The sequence below is a fragment of the Ovis aries genome, chromosome 17 (genome assembly GCF_016772045.2).
Source record: "Ovis aries strain OAR_USU_Benz2616 breed Rambouillet chromosome 17, ARS-UI_Ramb_v3.0, whole genome shotgun sequence".
NCBI lineage: Eukaryota > Metazoa > Chordata > Mammalia > Artiodactyla > Bovidae > Ovis > Ovis aries.
The window spans coordinates 760,537-785,969 of NC_056070.1; the positions used below are offsets into that span (position 1 = coordinate 760,537).

General features: G+C 41.6%; 1 protein-coding gene and 1 long non-coding RNA gene across 2 annotated transcripts in view; one reads left to right on the top strand and one right to left on the bottom strand.

Moving 5' to 3' along the window:
• Positions 1-9,435: 9,435 nt before the first annotated feature.
• On the bottom strand, positions 9,436-15,882 carry LOC105602686 (uncharacterized). Its single transcript, XR_001021411.5, has 3 exons — positions 15,706-15,882; positions 10,337-10,423; positions 9,436-9,655 (listed from the first exon to the last, which is right to left on the bottom strand). It is a non-coding gene; the product is annotated as an uncharacterized LOC105602686 (long non-coding RNA).
• Positions 15,859-25,433, top strand: part of CPE (carboxypeptidase E) — a 143,502-nt gene continuing 133,927 nt past the window's right edge. The window contains exon 1 of the mRNA XM_004017176.5: positions 15,859-16,331. Coding sequence (XP_004017225.2) covers positions 16,028-16,331 — 304 coding nt within the window. The 5' untranslated portion in view covers positions 15,859-16,027. The remainder of the gene's footprint in view (positions 16,332-25,433) is intronic.

Consider the following 25,433-nt stretch of genomic DNA (forward strand, 5'->3'; position numbering starts at 1 on the left):
AAAATGAAAGTGATGTTCCTTCTTTGCTGAATTGAAGGCATAAAATAAGTCTGGAACTAAATGGTCTAGGTGGCTATTCCCCCAGATGATTATGCTGACAAAAATGAATAGTCTTCTTAAATTGTGTTCATTCTATTCCACTTTATTTTTACCTTCCCTCCCTCCTTTCTTCTTTCCCTTCCTTTCTATTTACTTTTGCTGCTTTTAATTCAGCATATTTAAGTTGCAACAAAGGGGGAACTGATCAGTTCACCTACTCAGGACCTTCTAGTCAGTGGACTACATTCCAGATTCCCTTTGGTTTCAGGTGTATTTCTACACAAACTGACTGAAGTAATAGTGAGAAAGGGGTCCTTTCTCAAGCTCAGAACACTATTCCTCTTGGATCTGCATCCATTTATAACCATGAGCTTCTTCCTGTGGTAATGTGTTACAGCTTAGTGAACATAGATTTTGAGCAAGTTGATTTTAAATTGATAAGGCTTAACTTCACTGGTGGTATCTGTTATCAACTAAGACACAGAGCTTGATGTTTAAGAATTTATATATTCTTTCAGGAAATTTTTACTTAGTTTTAATTATATATCAAACTCTGCTAGGCACTAGGATACTCTAGGAGGCATGAGAGAGTGATTCCTGTCTTCATAAAATGTATAGTAAAAGGAAGATTAAGGTTGATTAAACAAGTTTTAATAGTTATGAAAGAGCTCTGAAAAGGAAGAGAGGCACAGGGAACTTTGGGGACACAGAGTAGCAGGATCTTTCTTGCCTGATGAAGGCTGTTAGAAAAGGTTTCCATAGAAAGTCATGTTTACCTGAGACCTGAATGAATGATGGCAAGTTACCCAGGAAGAGTGGGGAGGCAGGGCAGGAGGGGATGAGTCATCCAAATCAGGGGGCCTTGTGCTAAGATCTGGTGGTGAGACTGTGGATTACATTGCCATCCACTGTGAGAAGGATGGAAGTAGTAGGTGAAGGTCAGAGAGAAAAACCTCGTTTGTGCTTGCGAGGTGTTTTAGGCAAAGGAGCTTGCCCGTCCCTGAAGCCAGTAACTAGAAGTCAGTTGAGTGGAAAGATAATCAAGGGATGTGCAGTTCATGTTTCATCAGAGCACCTGTTACCATCACTGATTCCCTCTTTTCTCTCCTATGTAATCCCATCAGTTCAAGGTACCATTTATTTGGTGCTGTTGCCCAGAGCCCATTGGCTTGCCCAGCTGAGCCTGGGCCAGTCGTAGACATCCAGGGGTAGATGTTAAATGGTTAACTAAATAGCAGAGACTGGGAGGCAGCCTGAACAACATAAGGAGATAAAAAATAGCTTCTATGAGCTCTGTGTTAATCAGTTTTGTATTCTTCACTGACCACATTCCACCAAGTAACTACCAAGCACATGGTTCTAAATAAAATTTTGTCCAGTGAATAAATGAATTTAAAGCCCTACAGTACTGCATGGAAATAAAGCCATGTTTCTTTACCATCCTGCTTTTATCACTTCCTATACATATAAACTTGTACTAATTATTTATGTTCTCTACACCTTTGGAGAAGGAAATGGCAACCCACTCCAGTATTCTTGCCTGGAAAATTCCATGGACAAAGGAGCCTGGTGGGCTACAGTCCCTGAGTCACAAAGAGTCGGACACGACTGAGCACTTGTCAGCAGCAAACCTTAGTCTTCTTATTTGTAAAATGCAATAAAATGATGAAAGATTAAAGCCAACAATTAGTACAGTGTTTAGTTCAAAGATTTTATATATTGAGACTACTAGAAATGATATTCTTCTTTTACAGGTAAATTGGTTATTTCCCTGAAATCTTTAAAGTCTAAAAGACATAAAGTTTTTGTAGAATTAATTTAAAATGTTAGGACATGTCTCACTTTTCAGTAAATATTTATCATCTTCTTTATGGATTAGATTTTAGCCTGCCATCAAGACGCTCACCTTCTCAAGGGCAAAGAAGCAACTCAAGTAAAAAACGTCAACTTTTGCTGAGTGTGAAGAGAGAAATGAGCCCAAAGCCTGACAAGTGGTAATAGGGGTGCCTGGGAGATCTAGGAGAGGAGATTGTAGGGAGAAGATAGGGGAAGGAAAGGAGAGAGGGGAGGGAGAGGTAATGGGGGAGGGAAGACACAGGAGGGATGTGCTGTCCACATCTGTGCATTTTTGATTTCTGAGCAACTTAGCTCACACCATAAAGATCTTATTTATTTACAAGACTGATTAATTAAAAATATTCAAAAATTTATAAGATGGCCAACTTATAAGTGCTGCACTCAATATGCCAGCAAGTTTGGAAAACTCAGCAGTGGCCACAGGACTGGAAAAGGTCAGTTTTCATTCCAATCCCAAAGAAAGGCAATGCCAAGGAATGCTCAAACTACCACACAATTGCACCCATCTCACATGCTAGCAAAGTAATGCTCAAAATTCTCCAAGCCAGGCTTCAGCAATATGTGAATCAAGAACTTCCAGATATTCAAGCTAGATTTTAAAAAGGCAGAGGAACCAGAGATCAAATTGCCAGCATCCATTGGATCATTGAAAAAGCAAGAGAGTTCCAGGAAAACATCTATTTCTGCTTTACTGACTATGCCAAGGCCTTTGGCGATGTGGATCACAACAAACTCTGGAAAACTCTTAAAGAGATGGAAATACCAGACCACCTGACCTGCCTCTTGAGAAATCTGTATGCAGGTCAAGAAGCAACAGTTAGAACTGGATATGGAATGATGGAATGGTTCCAAATTGGGAAAGGAGTATGTCAAGGCTGTATATTGTCACTCTGCTTATTTAACCTATATGCAGAGTACATCATGAGAAACACTGGGCTGGATGAAGCACAAGATGGAATCAAGATTGCCAGGAGAAACATCAGTAACCTCAGATATGCATATGACACCACCCTTATGGCAGAAAGTGAAGAGGAACTAAAAGCCTCTTCATGAAAGTGAAAGAGGAGAGTGAAAAAGCTGACTTAAAACTCAACATTGAGAAAACAAAGATCATGGCTTCTGGTCCCATCACTTCATGGGAAGTAGATGGAGAAACAGTGGAAACAGTGTCATACTTTATTTTTGGGGGCTCCAAAATCACTGCAGATGGTGACTGCAGCCATGAAATTAAAGGGTGCTTACTCCTTAGAAGAAAAGTTATGACTAACCTAGACAGCATATTCAAAAGCAGAGACATTACTTTGCCAACAAAAGTTTGTTTAGTCAATCTATGGTTTTTCCAGTAGTCATGTATGGATGTGAGAGTTGGACTATAAAGAAAGCTGAGCACCAAAGAATTGATGCTTCTTAACTGTAGTGCTGCAGAAGACTTTTGAGAGTCCCTTGGACTGCAAGGAGATCCAACCAGTCCATCCTAAAGGAAATCAGTCCTGAATATTCATTGGAAGGACTGATGCTGAAGCTGAAACTCCAGTACTTTGGCCACCACATGCGAAGAACTGACTTACTTGAAAAGATCCTGATGCTTGGAAAGATTGAAGGCAAGAGAAGGGGATGACAGAGGATGAGATGCTGGATGGCATCACCGACTCAATGGACATGAATTTGAGTAAACTCCAGGAGTTGGTGATGGACGGGGAGGTCTGGCATGCTGCAATCCATGGGGCTGCAAAGAGCTGGACATGAGTGAGAGACTGAACTGAATATGGTCAACTTCTCATAGCTAAAGAGAAAACCAGTCATCTTTTATGATACTTGTCTGATGAGAATGTGGCATTTGATCTTTTTTTTTTAGTAATGTCATTCTCAAACATAATGGATGTAAAAAATTAGTGGAAAAATTAAGACCTATAGAGCAAAGCATTCCTCTAGCTACTAGAGTCTAGCATAATATTTTATGTTTTTGTTATCTTTTTTAGTGTATTTTTGGAATGCTGTTTAAAATAGCAGAGTATATCATTTTAAGTTAAAGGTGGTGGTGGTGAACACCATTACCACATTTTATAGTTATTAAAGACATATCACAATTTATTGTTGACAAAGACCAAGGAACAATTTCTTCATGGATGGAGAGGAGTAGGCAGAAAGAAAATTCATTCTTAGCTCCAGTAACATATTAAGCCTCTAGATTTATAGTATGTTTTTCTAAAATATAATAATTCAGATCCAAAAGACTAAATGAAGGAGTAACTGTAAAATATATCTTTGAGTTATAATAATTCTGTTTGACCCAGTGTCCCCTTGCTTTGGAATTTATCCTCCATAAATTTAGGTGACTGGTCGCTAAAATGTTGATAATGAAATGAGGTCATTGTGAGAATTAGCAAGTTAGAAAATGCAGGGGAAACACTTTGTAAATGTTACAGATTTTATTTGTTGTTGTTGTTATGCAACTGTGTATCTCAAATAAGATATATGAAGAGATTCTTCAGTTTGATTTAGGATTAATCTTCCAAATTTCCCACACTTATCACAAAGTAGATGAAGTTTATTAAACTTCTAAGACCCTTGAATAGAGAAATTACCAGATTTTCAACTGCCTTACTTTTTCTTGTTTTCATCCCCCCTTCCTCTTATTTTTTCATTCTCCCCCTTACCCTCCTCTCTCTCTCACTGTTTCTCTCCTCCGACCCCAATCTTTCTCTCTTACACAGATCCCATCTAGGTTCTCAGCTACACTCTTTTCCTTTCTCCATGGGATTTCCCCTAAAGGGGGCAGTCTACTAAGGCACTCATAAGAAGGCATGACTGGCCAGCAGAGCCTTCTGGGCAGCCACCACTCCAGACTTCTTGGCCTCTCATCTCCTAGTGTATTAGTCTGCCCTCTTCCTCTCTGGATGCAGAGTCATGGAGTAAATCATGCAACTGAGAGAGGAACAAGCCAAACCGTTTTCTTCTTTAACTTGGAGCAAGGCTCAACTTATGAGTTACTTTTCAACAAAAAGGCCAACCCCAGTCCTATGTATGGGGTGTAGGAGAAGTCTGACTTAACTTCAAAGACTAATCAGTCCACACTGAGGTGCACAATAACAGTGACTGCAACCGTACCGTGTTAAAGTCATAGATGTCTATGAACAGTGTCTGAGCATCCACTTGACAAATGTGCTATGCTTTTTTTCTTTCCCAAATAATGATGTGACTGACTGCTCACCAACCCACAGGATGACGTAAGTCATTCCTTCAGTGGGTTTGTTGTCATCCACAAAGCTTCTTTGAAATTAAAGGTACAGTCCTGGTTATGAGTGAGAAGTTTGCTTGTTGACTTTCTTGTTTTCCTCTCTGTATCAGAGTCATCAGTCAGCCTCAATTTCAATCTCATTAGCACCTTGGTCTGTCCCTCTAGAAGCAGAAGCTTCCAAATGTTGGCCAAGGCAGAAGACACCTTAACTTATATGTGTGAGTGCAACATATATTTACTTATATTAATAATTTTGAGTTTACAGGAAAATGGGCAGCTTCCACATAGAAGAGACTGTTTCACTTTGACATTTCATATGTTCTATAAGGGTATTTCCCTTGTGGTTCAGAAGGTAAAGACTCCACCTGTGATGCAGGAGATCCAGATTCGATCCCGGTGTCAGGAAGATCCCCTGGAGAAGGGAATGACTGCCCACTCCTGTATTCTTGCCTGGAAAATTCCATGAACAGAGGAGTCTGGTGGGCTATAGTCCATGGGGTGGTAAAACTAAGAGGTGAACAACTTTCTTTCTTGGACATTTGAGATTTAAAAAGGTACAAGAAATATTATGTAGTAGATAAGGCATGTTTATTGTTTGTAATGAGGAGTTTCAGTTTCATGATCTACATAATGTTTAATATTTCTGAACTCCATAAAGTTGGTATCTTGTGTATGAAGTTGTCATGAATTATTCATGTTGATTGGCTTCCAGCAGTTGAAGGGAAAACCAATCATTCTTTGAGAGGTTTACATGATGGAAAATGACAATTTGATTTTCATTTCAGTAATTCGGTTTCCAAAGGTAAGAACATCATAGAAAAATCCACCTTTCTCTTCTGCATATTATATGTGTGATGCGGTTGACTTAAACTGACCACATGAACAACAATGTTGATGGAGATAGGAACTACATTGAAGAATTAGACAGATAAAATGAGATCACTGGCAAATGTCTTGTTACTTGCAAGCAACTTAGTGCATGTGGTTGATGAGTGAAGAGGAAACTGGTTGTGTCAAACCAAGGAAGGGAACCTGTAGAAGAATGAAAGAGCCCAGGAATTCACTGAGTAATCAGAACGTTAAAAACCCAGGTATTAGTCTCATTGCCAAAAGTAGAAGGCACCTGGAAGCAAGTTAGCAGTTTATCCACTGCCTGCAACCGTGTTTTGTCCCGTTGGCCGTGGCTCTCTCTGTGCTGGGCTGTGGAGGCAAATGCGCAAGCCAGGCCAGTCTCTGTCTCTCAGTGGGAGGGAATGGGTAAAGGACTCAACCTTAGGAGTGACAAACGGACAAACTGATACCATGAGCAAGGATAAGGTCACCCAGATGGAGCATGCGAAGAGGGAGCAGGACAGTGCTCCCAAGTGCGGGCCTGAGGAAGCCCAGGCAAGGCCAGGGGATGTTCAGTCTGGGTGAGGGGCAGAACCCACAGAGGAGAATTCACGTGGGAGAGAGGATGTGCTGTGAGAAAGTTGAGGTGTTTGGATAACTAATGGGGAAAGTAAAAAGTGAGAATTTCAGTGCTTTCTAGAGGAGAGAAGAGAGTTGCTCTCTCTTTGCAAGGATAGCAGACAGCTGCAATTTCAGGAGAGAGGAAGAGTGCTTGGTGGGGAAGTGAGGGCAGGCATAGATTAGTGGATTGAGGCTGGACTAGGGAGGAGAAAGGGACAGCACAGGGGTAAGGAGAGTAGACGTAAATGTGTTGTGGCTTGAAGGGTGATGGTGCAGGAATTTGAGAGAGAAAATGTGCTAGTGAAAGAAGCAGGAGGAGGCACAAAAAGTGAGCTCTCTAAGGAAATTCTCTGAGGAAGAGGATCACAGCTTTGGCATTGATCAACTGGGTGATGGACAGGACAGGATGGTGGATGGCATAATCCAGGTGAATGAGGAAAAAAGGTGGTTTTGGCAGCAAGATTAGAAACTGGGGTTAATAGCTGATGAGAGGAATAATCTTCAGGGGAGGATGTTGCCATAGTCCAGGCAAGGAATAACCAGAGCCTGTGCTAAGGCATTATCTGGGAAGATAAAGCAGAAGGAATAATTTTAGAAGATAGGAATATAAGAACAGCAGGATAGATCACCTGTCCAACATAGCTGTCACCAGCCACTTGTGAGCTGTGAGCTCAGGAAATATGGGTAGTCTAAATTGTGCTGAGGTGCTATAATGTGAATTACACAAGCGATTTTGAAGACTTAGAATAAAAAAATTCATTAATAATTTATGCTATTTTCAAGTTGAAATGATAGTATTTGGAATATATTGGGTTAAAATTAATTTCCCCTCTTTCCTTTTTAAGAAATATGGCTACTAACAAGTTCAAAATTACATATATGACTCATAATATGTTTGTGTTGAGTTGTGCTGCTGGGAAATCAAAAATACTGGGGTGGCCTCTGGGATACAGAGAAATTGGTATAGGTAGAGCTGTAGAAGGGGCTTCTCTGGTGGGTCAGTTGTAAAGAATCCACCTGCCAATGCAGGAGACATATGAGATGCAGGTTCGATCCCTGAGTCAGGAAGAACCCCTGGAGAAGGACATGGCAACTCACTCCAGCATTCTTGCCTGGAGAATCCTACGGACAGAGGAGCCTGATGGGCTACAGTGCATGGGGTTGTAAAGAGTCTGACACGACTGAAGCGACTGAGCACTAGAGCTGTAGAATGCTTCCCAGGTGGTGCCTGCCAAAGCAGGAGATGCAAGAGACAAGAGCTTGATCTCTGGTCTGGAAGATCCCCTGGAGGAGGGCATGGCAACCCACTCCAGTATTCTTGCCTGGAGAATTCCATGGATAGAGGAGCCTGGCAGGCTACAGTCCATAAGATCTCCAAGAGTCAGACAGGACTGAAGCAACTTAGTGCCCGCACATAGATCTGTACAATAACACTGATAAACCCTTTGGATTATATTTAATTTAAGCTGGTTATTAGGTTTTAGGCTGTGATATCTGTAAACAGGAGTTTTATCTTGCTGATTCACGTGGTGGGTTCAGAGTGCCCTGGCTGTTACCTGTATGGGTAGTGCATCCACCCACTAAGGTGATACAACTGGAATATGCAGTGGGTATTTAATGAAAGAATCAGTTAAAGAGGAGAGTCATTTTTTTAAAAAGAAAGCACACTTTAACTTATTTGAGCTTAAAACATAAGTATCCAGTTACTCACCTGTTGGTTTTGTTTGTTGGGATGAGAACTCCTTCCCATAATGTGTTTTCTACCACTATAGTTTTGGTGTTAGATTTTTGAACAAATCTAAAAGCAGTATCTTTTGATATTTTTTTATCTTTTCCTCAGTCCTTCACTGTTTTCTTATTCATACCTTTTCATACATTTAAATTCCATTTTTAAACTTCAAGTGCTTCCAAGGCATTCAACTTTTTTCTACTCTTGTATTTATCAGTTTACTCAGTTTTGTTTTATTTTATTAATTACACAGTGACAAGTAAAAGTGGCATGAATATTTTGGTGACTGATGCTTGGTTTGCACACAACCCAATAATGAGAGAAATGAGAAATGGGAAAAATGGGAGAACTATGAGACCAGCTGCAGCCCTGGTCAAGTCAGGGACACAGGCTTCATGGTGTGGATGGAGAGAAAGTCAAGCAGCGTTTGATCAGAGAATTTCTCCAGGGCTTGCCAGGAAAGCCCTGCAGTGTGTTGGGAGTTCACAGGAAGGAGCAAGGATTCTGAAGCAGGATGACTGAATGGTGCTGCCAGGCCAGTGAGAGTACTGGCCACTGACCATTACTGGAGGCTGTCCTAGCAGGGAGGGAAGGAGCTCAGAAGGCTTCTTTACTGAGCACTCCTCTTGTGCCCACCAGCTGGGAGGCAGGGGAGTGAAGTGAAGTTACTCAGTCGTGTCTGACTCTTTGCTACTCCTGGAGTATAGCCCTCCAGGCTCCTCTGTCCATGTGACTTTCCAGGCAAGAATAATGGAGTGGGTTTCCATTTCCTTCTCCAGGGGATCTTCCCAACCCAGGGATCGAACCCAGCTCTCCTGCACTGCAGGCACATGTTTTAACATCTGAGCTACGGAGGATGGCTATAAAGATGGAGCTCAGCTCTGTGGACCAGAAGCTGAGCTCACTGCAGTCTCTGCTGGCCCAGAGGACCTTCCCTGAGGCACTGTCTGGTCTGGGCGCTGTCGAGCTGCATGAGGATGAGTGTGGGGACCTGAAACCTGCTGCCCTCCTGATTCATGCCCATCCATGGGGCATCCACATGCATTCTGTTTCAGAAAGAGAACGGTGTGGTTGTTGAGATTTTTTACAGAAAATGAAGTGAGTTTACATGGAGATAAATTCTTATTTATTCATCATGGAAGCTGGGGGAGAAAAAGGCTTAGTTCCTTTTCCATCTTCTAGTGCCTGCCCACATTCCTTGGTTTGGTGGCCTTTTCCTCCATCTTCCAAGCCAGCAGCATAGCCTCTTCTCTCTTTGACTCTGCCTCCCTCTGCTTGCATTATTATGAGTTCATGGAATGCTGTGTCCCTTATTTTAGGGTGAAGTCATGGAGCAGCTTCTAGGAATAAGCAGACCTGGGATTAGAATGCTGTCTGTCAAACCTCAACACTAGTCTCCTTAACCGGACAGTATTCCTCTAATCCTATTATGCACCAAAGTTCCCCTGAGAGAATGGGGGTGGGGTGAGCTTGCTCAAGTGCTGACTTCTAAGCACCAGCCCCAGAAAATTGTATTCAACTGGTCCAGAATGTGGCCATGCTCACCAGGTGATTCTGATGTGGAAAGTTCATGAACCCTGAAGTTCAATACAACCTTGCCTCTATGGGGAACCACAGAGGAGGGCCAGGCTGAAAGGCGTCCTGTTGAGTGAGGAGTGGGGCTGGAGAGGGAAGAGTGGAGCCATCCTGTGTGGAGGGAAAATCAAACACAGTAGGCACTGCTAGAGGTGCTCTGAAACAAAGCCTCAAGGCCACCAAGCAAGTGATTCTGGATGGAATCTGACATTTTAACCACTTACTGTCTTAACTTGAGCATCCAGAGCATCTGCCCAATGTCCCAGAAACTCAAGATGCTTATTGGACCCTTACCCTAAATGATGCAGACATCCTATCCTTTAAGGAAAAATATCTCCTTCTTGCATCAAAGTCCATCATGATTTTTGCCAGAACTTTAACAACCTTGTGGCTTTTGCCTTTATACGCCCCTGACTCCTTCTCTTCCTTTGAACTCTCGGTTTTACCTGAATCTGTGTCTCCAGTATTGCATTTTCTAGGACCTCCAAATAACGCTTTACTTATTTGCAACTCCTGGGTTTCTTGGTTGACACCTGCAAGAGGCGATGGTAAAACTGAAGGAATCTTATGACTCACTTGTTAAATACAGTCATTATTTATTAAAAAGTAAATTATATAAAGTTACAATTAAATAAATTATATGAAAAACTTACAGATGTACAAGCTGGCTTTAGGAAAGGCAAAGGAACCAGAGATCAAATTGCCAATATCAGTGGGATCATAGAAAAAACAAGGAAACTCCAGAAAAACATCTACTTCAACTTCGTTGATTATGCTAAAGCCTTTTGACTGTGTGAACCATAACAAACTGTGGAAAATTCTTAACGTGATGGGAATATGAGACCACATTACCTGCCTCCTGAGAAATCTGTATGCAGGTCAAGAAGCAACAGTTAGAACTGGACATGGAACAATGGACTGGTTCCAAATTGGGAAAGGAGTACTTCAAAGCTGTATATTGTCACCGTGCTTATTTAACTTACATGCAGAGTACATCATGTGAAATGCCAGGCTGGATAAAGCACAAGCTGGAATCAAGATTGTTGGGAGAAATATCAGTAACCTTAGATATGCAGATGATACCATCCTTATGACAGAAAGTGAAAAGGAACTACTAAAGAGCTTCTTGATGAAGGTGAAAGAGGACAGTGAAAAAGCTGGCTTAAAACTCAACATTCAAAAAAATTAGGTCATGGCATCTGGTCCCATCACTTCACAGAAAATAGATGGGGAAACAATGGAAACAGTGACATACTTTGCTTGGGCTCCAAGATCACTGCAGATGGTGACTGCAGCCATAAAATCAAAAGATGCTTGCTCCTTGGAAGAAAAACTATGACCAACCTAGACAGCATATTAAGCAGCAGAGATGTTACTTTGCCAACAAAGGTCTCTATAATCAAATCTATGGTTGTTCCAGTAGTCATGTATGGATGTGAGAGTTGGACCATAAAGAAAGCTGAGCACCGAAGAACTGATGCTTTCGAATTGTAGTGTTGGAGAAGACTCTTGAGAGTCCCTTGGACTTCAAGGAGATCAAACCAGTCAATCCTAAAGGAAATCAACCCTGAATATTCATTGGAAGGACTGATGTTGAAGCTGAAGCTCTAATATTTTGGCCACCCGATGCAAAGAGCTGGCTCATTGGAAAAGACCCTGATGCTGGGAAAGATTGAGGGCAGGAGGAGAAGGGGACAACAGAGAATGAGATGGCTGGATGGCATCACTGACTCAATGGACATGAGTTTGAGCAAACTCTGGGAGATACTGAAGGACAAGGGAAGCCTGGTGTGCTGTGGTCCATGGGGTCACAAGGAGTTGGACATGACAGTGACTGAACAACAATGAAGAACAAAGGCAATACGTAATGAAAATCCATCACTTCTTCATATTCTGCCATATTTTATTATCCTCTGTGTGCTCAAGGTTGTTTATGTCTCTTGTATCAACATGGGGGATACTGTTTATGTATTGCACGTGTGTGCTCAGTCGCTCCGTCATGTCCCACTCTTTGTGAGCCTCCTGGACTGTAGCCCAACAGGCTTCTCTGTCCATGGGAGTTTTCAGGCAAGAATACTGGAGGGGGTTGCCATTCCCTTCTCCATGGGATCTTCCTGATCCAGATATCAAACCCTTGTCTCTTATGTCTCCTGCTGGGGCAGGCGTGTTCTTTACCACTAGCACCACCTGTAGATATATCCTATCACTTCTGCTATATCACATTCATCAGAAGCAAGTCACTACTTCCTACACTCAAGTAGAAAGGAATTAAGCCCTCCCTCTTGAAAGGGAGGAGATAAAGAACTTGCATGAAAGTATGGTACTACATACCTCTTCTCAAGGCTGTGTCCAGTCATGTCACATCGGCAACTTGAAATCAGCCATGGAGGAATATTTACACGATGGAAATCAGGAAACACTCTAAATCAGGTTTTATATCCCAAGGAAAGTTGAGTGTCAACATTTACCACCGGATAGATATAAAGCTATGCGTTTACAGAACCTTTCTGGAGTAGATGACTAGACAGGGCTTTGGAAAGAAGTAATACATGGAACAACAGACTGGTTCCAAATAGGAAAAGGAGAACGTCAAGGCTGTATATTGTCACCCTGCTTATTTAACTTATATGCAGAGTACATCATGAGAAACGCTGGGCTGGAGGAAGCACAAGCTGGAATCAAGATTGCCGGGAGAAATATCAATAACCTCAGACATGCAGATGACAGTCTTATGGCAGAAAGTGAAGAGGAACTAAAGAGCCTCTTGATGAAGGTGAAAGAAGAGAGTGAAAAAGTTGGCTTAAAGCTCAACATTCAGAAAACTAAGATCATGGCATCGGGTCCCATCACTTCATGGGAAATAGATGGGGAAACAGTGGAAAGGGTGGCTGACTATTTTATTGGACTCCAAAATCACTGCAGATGGTGATTGCAGCCATGAAATTAAAAGACGCTTACTCCTTCGAAGGAAAGTTATGACCAACCTAGACAGCATATTAAACAGCAGAGACATTACGTTGTTCACAAAGGTCCATCTAGTCAAAGCTATGGTTTTTCCAGTAGTAATGTGTGGATGTGAGAGTTGGACTATAAATAAAGCTGAGTGCAGAAGAATTGATGCTTTTGAACTGTGGTGTTGGAGAAGACTCTTGAGAGTCCCTTGGACTGCAAGGAGATCCAACCAGTCCATCCTAAAGGAGATCAGTCCTGGGTGTTCATTGGAAGGACTGATGTTGAAGCTGAAACTCCAATACTTTGGCCACCTGATGTGAAGAGCTGACTCATTTGAAAAGACCCTGATGATGAGAAAGATTGAAGGCAGGAGGAGAAGGGGACAACAGAGGATGAGATGGTTGGATGGCATCACCCACTCAATGGACACCTGTTTGAGTAAACTCTGGGAGTTGGTGATGGACAGGGAGGCCTGGCATGCTGCAGTTCATGGGGTCGCAAAGAGTTAGACATGACTGAACGACTGAACTGAACTGAATACAAGGTTTGGGATATAGGAAGAAACAGCTTCTGGATTTGAAAATAATAGAAGTGATGCAGGAAGTGAAGCTTCAGGGGGCTTAAATATGCTCATATAGATGTTCAGAAGTGACACAAAAAACAGATCTTTCTTCCTTGTGTGTGTGTGCATATATATGAATAATTTAAAATGTGCCTTCATACTAGATTTACCTATGAATGCACAAGGTCAAATATATTAAATGTTTAGCATGCAAGATTTTCTATCTAGCAATCAGGATGGGTATATAACCTTTTACATAATTGCCTATGAAACTACAAAAAATAATTACACTCCAGTGAAGCTGACCTACACCTAAAATTGCCCAGAAATTCAAAAACAAAGTTTTAATTCCTGTGAATTGATTTATTGGTTTGTGGTGTGCCTCTGTGTTCTGGTGAACAGGAACTTTTCTCAAAAAGAAAACTTCCAGAGTTGCAGTATTTGAGATTTTTGAAGCATGTTCATCAATCAAACAGCAAAATAAAAAATACCTGGGTTCTTATTAAAACCTGGAACCTTGTTAATTCCTGAATCCCATCTCTGTATTGGTGGGTGTTTAGGAATCTGCGCATTTTACAAATTCTCTAGATGACCCTGCTGCACTTGAATGAATCAAAATACTTCATTTTAATAGATAAAGAAAACAAACTTCTAAGGTTCTTCCAAGAGATTCCTTTCAAGTGAGACCACATTGCTGGCAGGATCTCGCCTGTTTACAAAAAAGCAAAAAAAAAAAAAAAAACAAACACAAAAAACAAAAAAACAAAAACCAAAAACACCATAAAACTGAAATTTGGGAGAAAATAGAAAACACACCCTTTTTTGAAGAGAAACTTAAGGGCAACACAGGACTTCACCAAACCATATGCTGTTTACATGTGTTGTCACTAGTATATGACCCATCTTGCCACAAATTAGTGTGGTTACCATAAATTGCTAACCTGAAAATCTTAACCTTCCACTGCTGAAGTGATTGGTTTTAGCTACACTGTTTTCTTTTTCTAGATTTACAAGGTTGTTCTTTTGGGCATGATTTTAGAAAGCTAATTATAACTCTGGTTGCAAACTTTTGAACCATGTAATCAAACTGAGATTGGTCACTGAGAAAAATACAGGGTTCTTAGCTTTGCCTAAATTGACAAGGTACATGGCCAGGTCCAAATTCAACTGAGTGGCATGTCTTTACAGTGGCAGTTCATCCCCCAAAATTCAAAAAAGATCCATGCTGCTTTCAGAAAGTTTTGAAACCAGCACCATTTTTTCTTTTTTTTTAATGAATCCATTCCCAGGAGAGAGTTTTTATTCAGTGCACTGCACTGTTAGGGGGAAAAGGAATGAGTTAAAACAAACAAATGTCTAACATAAAAAATTACCCATATGATGTGTATTTTTCCTGCTTGGTTGAAATACCCAGTGGATTACTTACTTAGATTTGTGCTATTATTGAATCCAAAAGGCAACCTCTTCAGAATAACATTTGCTCTACTACAAATTCTGTGTAAAGGCTGGGTATCTAAAGCTATAAATGATTTTATATTTTTGCAATAATTATGGGAGGGGAATGGAGATAGTATCTTTCATGATCAGAGTTTTCTTTCTGTAACAGTTTTGATCTTTAACTTTTTTTTTCTTGGAAGAAGATTCTCTAGCCCCAGTCAAGCCTTCAGATGACTGCAGTCCTGGCAGCATCTTAGTTACAACCAGGTAAGAGACTGAGCCTGAACCTCCCGGAAAAGCGGTTTTGGAAAGATTTAACCTTAATACCCAACTAAATCCCTTGACCAGCGCTTGAGCTGTACTCTGCTTTCTCCATAGGAATTACAGAAGGGGGTTGGCACAGGCACTGGCAGATGACATTGTCTTACTCTTTTCCTTCCCCTCGGGAAGAACCCAGGTATGTGCATAAACACAATTAAAGACACTATCTGCAAATCGATAGAACGCATTTTCAGTTTCTTAAACCTCTAAATCCAAGTGCCCAGTGTTCTGTTTTTCAGACAGACCATGCAATCAATTAACAGCCAACTGGTGGGTTTGTGTTTGAACTATCAATACAATTATTAAAGACACATCACGGGCAGAAGGCAAGTGACTGCCTTTGTGTTTCTTTCTCTTTTTTTTTCTGGAATATTATCTAGTCTTGGGAGCATCAAGATGAAAACCTGGTCCGCTTGGAACAGATGGCACGTTTAAAAGACTAACAATCTCAGAGTGTTTTCCCCCACCTCCCAACAGGCACTGTCACAGGTCTCTCAATGATGACAGCAAAGTGCCCACATCCGACCTTAGCTGTCATCTCACCTGGGTCCTAGCGGCGCCATTTGATTCTGACGTGGCTCCAAGTCCGCAAATAGCATAGCGGCCCCCGGTTAGCCGCGAATCCGGCGGGCGGCGCCGTCCTCCCCGCCCCGCCCTTGCGCCTCGCCGGGCTCCGCGCCGCCTCCCTTGCGTCCCACACTCGGCGGCGGTGCGTCCTGCGCTCCTCTCCTGCTTCGCGGTCCCTGCTTAGATCTTCGCTGCCCTCCCCGCTCCAGGCCGCCGGGAGGCGAGTCGAGGGGACCCACAGGCCGTGCACCCCGAGGTTGCGGGCCCAGAGGAGGCCGCACAGAAGACGCGGGACGCGATGGCCCGGCGAGGGGGCTGCGCGCTGCTGGCGCTGTGCGGCTCGCTGGCCGCCTGTGCCTGGCTCCTGGGCGCCGAGGCCCGGGGGGCTGGGGGCCCTGTGGCGGGCGCGAGGCGGCGCCGGCGGCCGCAGGAGGACGGCATCTCCTTTGAGTACCACCGCTACCCAGAGCTTCGTGAGGCGCTCGTGTCCGTGTGGCTGCAGTGCGCCGCGGTCAGCAGGATCTACACGGTGGGGCGCAGCTTCGAGGGCCGCGAGCTGCTGGTGCTCGAGCTGTCCGACAGCCCCGGCGTCCACGAGCCGGGTAAGGGAGCCGCGCGGGGTGGCCCGGCGGTGGGAGAGGAGGGCGAGAGGCACCCGGGGTGGAAAGTGTACGTGGGGGGAGGGCTGGGGCTGGGATTTGCCAAGCCCTGTCGGCTGGCTGTCCTCCCCAGCCTTGCACACCCCTCCCCCTGGGTAAGCCCAGGCCCGAGGGGCTGCGGCGGATGGAGGTGGGAGCGCGGCAAGCAAATCTGCGCCCCCGCAAACCCGCTGTCACCCCCCACTTCGCTGTGCCTAAGACCGTAGGGAATAACTGTGAGGCCTCAGGAAGGAGGTCGTCCTTCCTTGCAAGCTGGAGTAGAACGATAAGGTGCAGAAGGCAGGGTCTGAGGAAATGAGGAAAAGTCATTTATCATTTGTTTCCTGATTTCCAGAGGACCAGTTTATTGGCCTTGGAGGCTCTAGGTGTCCATCTCTACCTGTATGTGCGTATTAGGTAACGCGCACTGCTGGGATGTTAAGGATCTTGGTAACGCTGGCGGGTAGAGGGTGATAAAGCCGCCTATGGCAGGCATTCGGATCTCAAAACTGCACACAGTCTTTCTGAGGAAAAAGGAATATTCCTTTTTTTTTTTTTTTTCTGTTCTAGCCTTGGAGATGAGTAGTTTGCGATCAGGATTTTATTACAACGGATGTTTCCATATGACCATCTTATTCATCTTCCTCTTGAGTGTGTTAGGGCACGTTTTAATTTATGTTAAATGTTACGCAATTGGTATTAATAAAGAGATATCTTGAAAAATGTTTTTGGTTCTTCTTTTTCTTTGCTCTTTGAAAATAACAAGTTTTAAGGCCTGGTCTTCTGACTATAAAGGTTAATCTGGGCTAATTGCATCAGCATGGTATGCTTTTTTTTTTTTCTTTTTTAATGACAAAGAAAGCAAGAAAACAGGTAAAAACTCTGAAATGTAGGGCCAGAATAGTTTTATAATGATATTTAAGGACCAAATTGGGATGGGATTAAAATATGTGATCCATGGAGACACTTTGATCTTCAAGTGGAAGGAGTATGGTCTGATCAATAGTAAATTTTTAGTAAAATGGGAAACATTTCTTACCTTCAAATAATGTAAATGGAAAGGTTTGTATAATTTTGCCATCAAAACCCTAAAACTAGATCCTGGAAAACATTTTCAGTAATGCTGTCTGATGCTAGGAACGATTGAAGGTGGGAGAAGAAGGGGAGGACAGAGGATGAGACGGTTGGATGGCATCACCAATGCGATGGACATGAGTTTGAGTAGGTTTCAGGAGTTGGTGATGGACAGGGAGGCCTGGCATGCTGCAGTCCATGGGGTTGCAAAGAGTCGGACATGACTGAGTGACTTAACTGAACTGAATGCTTTCTAGCAGGATTCAGCATGTAGAATCAGAAATTTAGAAAGTTAGTTTCATATTTGTATCTGAAGATAAAGAAAAATTTTATATGTGAAAACTCATCTTCAGTTATTTTAGATAATTGAAGTCAAGACATCTTAGGTTTAAGGAGAATCTAAATATTTGTGATTCTCCTGCCTATTTAATTGGAACCTTTAGTTATTCTATCATAGACTGCTCCTCAGATTTTGTTATTTCTTCAAAGACATCATATGAAAGCAAATGTTAACTATTTGTTGTCTTCAAGTTTAGAAACAAAATTGTAAAGTGATATTACTGTTAAAATGTGATATGCTTTTGAAAATGAAAACCATAATTCTTTTGTTTAAATATCTGAAATGTATAGTCTGTCAAGATCTGCAGGTCTCTTTCTCCAGCTTTAGGCTCCTTGGGGTAGAGCTGTGTCTCCAGCACCCAGGGCAGGTCTTGCACACAGCAGGCACTCAGGTCACATTAGGGAAAAAGATGAGTCAGTCATTTGCTGAATAACACAATGCCTTCTATGTTTTGTTCCTTTTAAACACAAAATACAGCAACTTAACTCATTTTAAGAAGGCAAAGAAAGAAATATTTACATTACCTGCTTTACTGCTTGTTAAATGAAGGAAACTAAGTTCATGGTATTGCTTAATAAATAGAATACAAAATGTCTACCAATTGTATTTTTAAAGGTTGCAATAAACTGTTATGTGCCAGCATGAAAAACACGGGGTGATTTCCCCCTCTACCATCTTTTAAGAAGAGATGAACAGGTTGGAAATCTTCAGGGAACTAATTTAAAAAAAAAATCAACTGAGTAAATTGTAAAGATCTTGTTGACTGTTTGGTTATTCACTAATTGAACATCATTCAATCTAGCAGATAGAAAGATGTTCCTAAGATTTATACAAAATGAAAGGCTTATAGGTAGATGGGAGCTGGAACAAGGAAGTTACACTAGGCAAAAAATGGATTGCTTATTGCAGTTACTCCCTTTTACAGGATGTTGTACTGATCACAGGATTCCTAATTGGTTGGGTTAAGATTTCATTTCTGAAAGAGCCAAAACTGTAAGTTAGTCTTGGTTTGGTTTTGTGAGGCTTTAGCATGAGCAACTCCATGTAGCGCCTATTGTCTTTTCTTAAAAAATTATTTATATATTTGGCTGCATCTGGTCTTAGTTGGTCAGGTGTGAGTTTTTGCTTTGGCACACGGACTTTCCAGTTGTTGTGTGTGGGCTCCAGTAGCTGCAGCACGCAAGTTCTTTAGTTGAGGCACGTGAGCTCAGTTACCCCATGGCATGGGGGATTTTAGTTTCCCGACAAGGGTTTCACCCATGTCCCCTGCATTGCAAGGCAAATTCTTAAAAACTGGGCCACCAGGAAAGCCCTGTCTTTTTTTTTGTTGGTTTTCAGTTATTTAATTGGAGGATAATTACTTTACAATATCATGATAGTTTTTGCCATGCATCAACATAAATTGGCCACAGGTGTACATGTGTCCCCCTATCCTGAGTTACCACATTTCCCTCCCCACCATGCCCCCTACCACTCTGGGTTGTCCTAGAGCACTGGCTTTGGGTGCGGAGATCTGATCAGTATATGAGCTTAACAGCGCTTGAGGGAATTAACTTTTAGGAAGTTTTGAATGAAGGGATGTAGTCACCATTCTTAAACGGCCATCATATTCCTTTTTAGATTAAAATATTTTAAGGAATGAAAAGGAATTTTCATACTTATTTTGAGATAGAAATGGGTTAATTTAGTGTGTTTTGAACACCATACACTAAGTGAGCAAACTTACATGGGTTGTATAGTAATACACAGGATGGTCCTCGCCCTGTGGGAGATTGAGAGTTGGGAGGTTGCAGGACAGTTTAAAGGTCGTCAGGGCTGTAAGAAGGGAGTGGGAGGCCCAGAGAAAGGAGACTATGGACATTAGGTCAGGGGCATTTGGTTATTGAAGAATGGATGATGAGAAGGCAGGGATATACTGATTACTGAAATTTACCAATTCCAATGTACCTCAACTCTTTTCATATTATAAGTGTTTTGGGGAGAGATGAAATAATGTTTCTGATGAAGCTACCCAGAAATAATGTTTAGCTTAACAAATTTGTTTACTTGACTTAAACATTGATGAAGTTGCCCATATTCATTTTATCTTCCAAAATGAGCAAGGTGTCACATGTCTTCTTAATCTAAATTATTTTTCTGAACTTTAAAAAATTGTAGATCATGACCAAATATTTACTATCATCATAGAAAAACTCTCCCCGAACAAGACAACATCAAGCCTTTCTTTGTGGTAGAAGTTGACGTGATTAGATTTGCAGTTATGGACAAAAGGTGTTCCTTGATCCCACCACCTCCCTTCCTAAGTGGAAAAAAATGATCATCAGACTTGTTTGGCACCAGACCATGGGCTGAATTTGAACTGATCTCCTGAAAATGATCTATTCTCTCAGGTATTCTGCATTTGAATTCATCAAAAGGGAAAGAAAATTCTATTTGGAACTGGTGAGGGAGGAATATCAACATCTATTCTGCCCAGCTGGATGCTGGATCTCAGTTATCGTTTTTATTACTTTGGAGGACTGAACAAATCTGCTGGAGGAGGGTGATGGGTCTAGCCATTCTCAGAAGACCTGTGCATGGTCTTGGCCCCAGTCTCATCTCCTCACACGTCGTGAATCTGGACTCCAGATCTAGGACTGGGATAGAGGCTCAGCTAAGATTTAGGCTCAGCTAAGATTTAGACTCTGCACTCAGATGTGTTCCCTTGAGATATTCCTGCCAAACCTGTTCTTGTTTCCCATTTTTCCTTCTGTTTGCTTATATTTTATACATTTAAAATATTTCTACATATGGGGCTCATATGCTTGAACCCAAACATATGCTTTCCTAGGCATATATATTCATCATTGCAGTACTTATAAAAGAAACCATTATCAATTTATGTCTAAGCAATGGAATCTGTTTTCCCAGACTACTTCTCTCAGGGCTAAACATGAGTTAAGATTAGTTTGTTTAAAGCTCTTAATTCTTTTACATGTAGTTTAAAATTGCTCTTGGGGAGTAAATCTGATTTATAGCTAAAATGTTATCTTAGAAATGTTCTTTAGGGCATAGACTTTCCCCTCTCAAAGTTTGGAATGATTATTTTGGACTTGTTCCTTCCCAAATCTGTTCAGATTTAAAGTGTATGAATGCCAGTGTGCATTTGCCAAATATTGTGATGGAATATTAAATGCTGGCAAAATTTCTATACAACTCAAAAAAAAAAAAAAGAAGTGGGGATTTTGGTTATTTTGTATGGCCTCTTTTAATACTAGATTAGTGTGAATTAGTGGGAAATGCTCACAGCTGAGTAACACCTTACAACTAGTGAATATTGATGTTAGATTCTGGAGAGGGATCTAAATGTACTACATGTGGCCAAGAGTTATTTTTTAGACCCAAGTGAGTCAATGTAGCTCTTGTTGGAAATAATGTATTTGATTGATTTGTGATTGGCTAAAGGAAGAGAGGAAATTGAGCTGGCCCCTAACCTTGTATCAGATAAAATAAGTGTCTTTCTGTGAAACTGACTTGAGAGGCAGCAAAGGAATCATCTGCCAGCATCTCCCTCATTGTGTAGCACAGAGGATATTCCAATACTCACCTTTATAGTTCTTTAGAAAAGCTATTTTTGACAAATACAAAAACAGCTCCAGAAGAAGAAGTGACACATGACAGGCTTTTCCCAAAGTGTACTTAATGGAATATTAGTTAGCTTGGTTTGAAAAGGATTAGGTAAACAAAGATTAATAGGTTTGGGTGTGGCAAGACTTGAAATATGATAATGTGTGTTTCAAACCTCCAGCTGTATACCCTACAGCATTTTCACCATGGAACTTCTTTTTGTCCCCAAGGAGCTTATCTTGTTCCTGGTATTTCACTAGTTTGAAAAGTGTAGCACTCAGTCAGTCAGTCAGTTCAGTCCCTCAGTCGTGTCTGACTCTTTGTGACCCTATGAACTGCAGCCCGCCAGGCCTCCCCAGCCTGGAGTCCACCCAAACTCATGTCCATTGAGTCAGTGATGCCATCCAACCATCTCACCCTCTGTCATTTCCTTCTCCTCCTGCTTTCAATCTTTCCCAACATCAGGGTCTTTTTAAGTGAGTCAGCTCTTCGCATCAGGTAGCCAAAATATTGGAGTTACAGCTTCAACATCACTCCTTTCAGTGAACACCCAGGACTGATTTCCTTTATGATGGACTGGTTGGATCTCCTTGCAGTCCTTATTATTATTCATTTTTGTATTTTGAGGGATTTATTTGGTAATTCTTTAGCAGAGACACTCAAATAAGGAGTTCCTCAGGGATGTGGAGCATAAGTTTTCCATTTTTTTTTTTTTTTGCCCATAAATAGCTAACTTAATGACTTATATAATCTCTTAAGATGTGCTTATTGAATTGAGAACATGATTTTGAGGACACATACTTTTGACTGGAAAGATTAAAGTGACAAATGCATTCCAATTCTTTTATTGTTAAGTAGCTTCATGCTTTAACTTCTGTTTACCTCCTTTTCTTGTCAATAAAATCGTTGTTGTTTATTTGCTAAGTCATGTCTGACTCTTTTGCGATTCCGTGGACTATAGCCTGCTAGGCTCCCTCTGTCCATGGGATTTCCCAGACAAGAATACTGACATGGGTTGCCATAGAAATACTTTAAGAACTCAAACTTCACAGGGCTGCTGTGAGACCAGAGTAATATAGAAAATAATTTAATGAATTTGTTTTCATGGAGTTATTAAGAACATGGGCTCATTTGTTAAAATGTGTCTTCATGATTGCAAATTGGTCTAGCCTTTGTTCATTGGCTTTCCCCATTGGAAGGGGCCTCCTTGGCTTGTCATCACAGGGGCCCTTGGATGTTACAGTGGAAGCCCATCTGCATAAGCCCAGCAGGAGACTCTGAGGGACTTCTTCCCGTTATCTGGGTATCCTTGTTAACAAGTGTTTGTCTTCTCTCAATTTTTAAAATGTAGGCCATTTCTTCTTTGCTTCAGTTTGACATCTTATTTTGCTTCATTAATTAGAAACAGTGAAAGTGTTCATCATTATTTGAGAATGTCTTTAGGACTGTATCTTCAGGTAGCTAAATAAACCTAGGGCAACTCCAGGATTTACTTTGGCAAACTAACTTATTTTTCTGAAGAATTTATAATGAAAATGCTCAGGTCCTGATTGCTTTATTCCTTTACTGACTCAGTATAAGTGGAAGATCTTCGAATCCTTTCTCACCCCTGCCTAATTTTCTTACCCGCACCGGGATCTTTTCTTTGTGTTTCCACAATTCTTTGAAGAGCGATAGCATAAAGATTTGGAGCTTCCCTGGTGGCTCAGTGGTAAAGAATCTGCGTACAATGCAGGAGAACCAGGTTTGATCCATGGCTCAGGAAGATCCCCTGAAGGAGGGCCTGGCAACCCACTCCAGTATTCCTGCCTGGAGAAGCCCATGGACAGAGGAGCCTGGCAGGCTACAGTCCATATGGCTATAGATTGCACAGAGTTAGACACGACTGAAGCAACTAAGCATGTTACTTATGAGAATTGCTGCTAATCCTTTGCTGTCTGAATGTTTCTGTTTCTTTTGAAATTCAGGGTGAAGTTTTCCTAGGCCTTCTAGCAGCCAGTTCTTTCTAATACAATATGGCCTTGAAGAAGGGACTGTTTGTGTTGTCAGTGTCTCTTAATAAGTCAAATGATTTATCTTCGACTTTGTTCACAGTTAGTAAATTTGAGGGTAGCTTTTGTACAGAGTTACAGAGTTGATTCTTAAACAAAACAAAAATAAGTAACTTAATTATGATAGTAAACCCCGAAACAACTTTCTACTACCAGTAAATATTTTGTTTTTTAAATAGAGATCTGTTTACCTATGAAATCACTCTGACACCATAGTTCAATAATAATAATGCTGCTGATATTAAAGGTACTTGATTTCAAATAGAAATTTTAATATTTAAAAAGTGGATACAGATTACTTATTATTTAAATAGGACTTCTATGGATTCTAAAAAAAATCCCTTGCTGTGGTAATTCATGTCAAGGTAATTAGGAAAGACAACAATTATCTCATGTATTTGCACATGCAGGCAGCTACTCAAATGTGTAAGTCCTACATGTGATGCTGCCAGAGTGGACCTGCCTGACTTCCCTCCTCTATAGCCTAAAGTATTAAAAAAAACAGAAAATTTCCCTTCATTGCCATGCTGTAATTTTTGTCCCCCAAGAAATGTCTTGTTTCTAGTGCTCAGTTCAGCAGATTGAACAAATCATAAGCTTTGACCATGAGTTCAGAGTAGGATAACTTGAATATACAGGTTGAACCGTCACCTCCCTGATCAGTGTCCTAAATACTTCGTATGTTTCCCTTCCTGGCCAAGGGGTGATTTTTAAAACAACCTTTTCTCATAACCATTATAAAAATTTCTATGTAGCATTCTAAGCTGGAATCAACTTTGCAAGATGAAAAGAAACTATAGGCTTTTGTTAATATAGTTTGTACTGTCAATTTAATTTCGGGAATAGTTACTGAATATTCATGATGTACATGCTATTTTCCTCTATCTGCCAGTCACCCTTTCAGGCAGTTCCTTAGTGTACTGAAATGTGTATTTGGGTATTGGTCTTGGATTCACTCTTTCACGAATGTTGAGCTTAATGGACATGTTGTATAGCCAGTGGATGGACTCCCGAGGTGACGCTAGTGGTAAAGAACCCACCTGCCAACGCAGGAGACGTAAGAGACATCGGTTCAAGCCCTGGGTAGGGAAAATCCCCCCCCTGGAGGAGGGCATGGCCTGGAGAATCCCATGGATCGAGGAGCCTGGTGGGCTATAGTCCATAGGGTCGCAAATAATTGGAAATGATTGAAGCGACTTAGTATGCACAGTCAGTCAGTCAGTCAGTCAGTTCACTTGCTCAGTCGTGTCCGACTCTTTGTGACCCCATGAATTGCAGCACGACAGGCTCCCTGTCCATCACCAACTCCTGGAGTTCACTCAGACTCATGTCCATCGAGTCCGTAATGCCATCTAGCCATCTCATCCTGGGTCGTCCCCTTCTCCTCCTGCCCCCAATCTCTCCCAGCATCAGGGTCTTTTCCAATGAGTCAACTCTTCGCATGAGGTGGCCAAAGTACTGGAGCTTCAGCTTTAGCATCATTCCTTCCAAAGAAATCCCAGGGTTGATCTCCTTCAGAATGGACTGGTTGGATCTCCTTGCAGTCCAAGGGACTCTCAAGAGTCTTCTCCAACACCACAATTCAAAAGCATCAATTCTTCAGTGCTCAGCCTTCTTCACAGTCCAACTCTCATATTTATACATGACCACTGGAAAACGATAGCCTTGACTAGATGGACCTTTGCTGGCAAAGTAATGTCTCTGCTTTTGAATATACTATCTAGGTTGGTCATAAGTTTTCTTCCAAGGAGCAAGCGTCTTTTAATTTCATGGCTGCAGTCACCATCTGCAGTGATTTCGGAGCCCCCAAAAATAAAGTCTGACACTGTTTCCACTGTTTCCCCATCTATTTCACATGAAGTGATGGGACCAGATGCTATGATCTTCGTTTTCTGAATGTTGAGCTTTAAGCCAACTTTTCCACTCTCTACTTTCACTTTCATCAAGAGGCTTTTTAGCTCCTCTTCATTTTCTGCCATAAGGGTGGTGTCATCT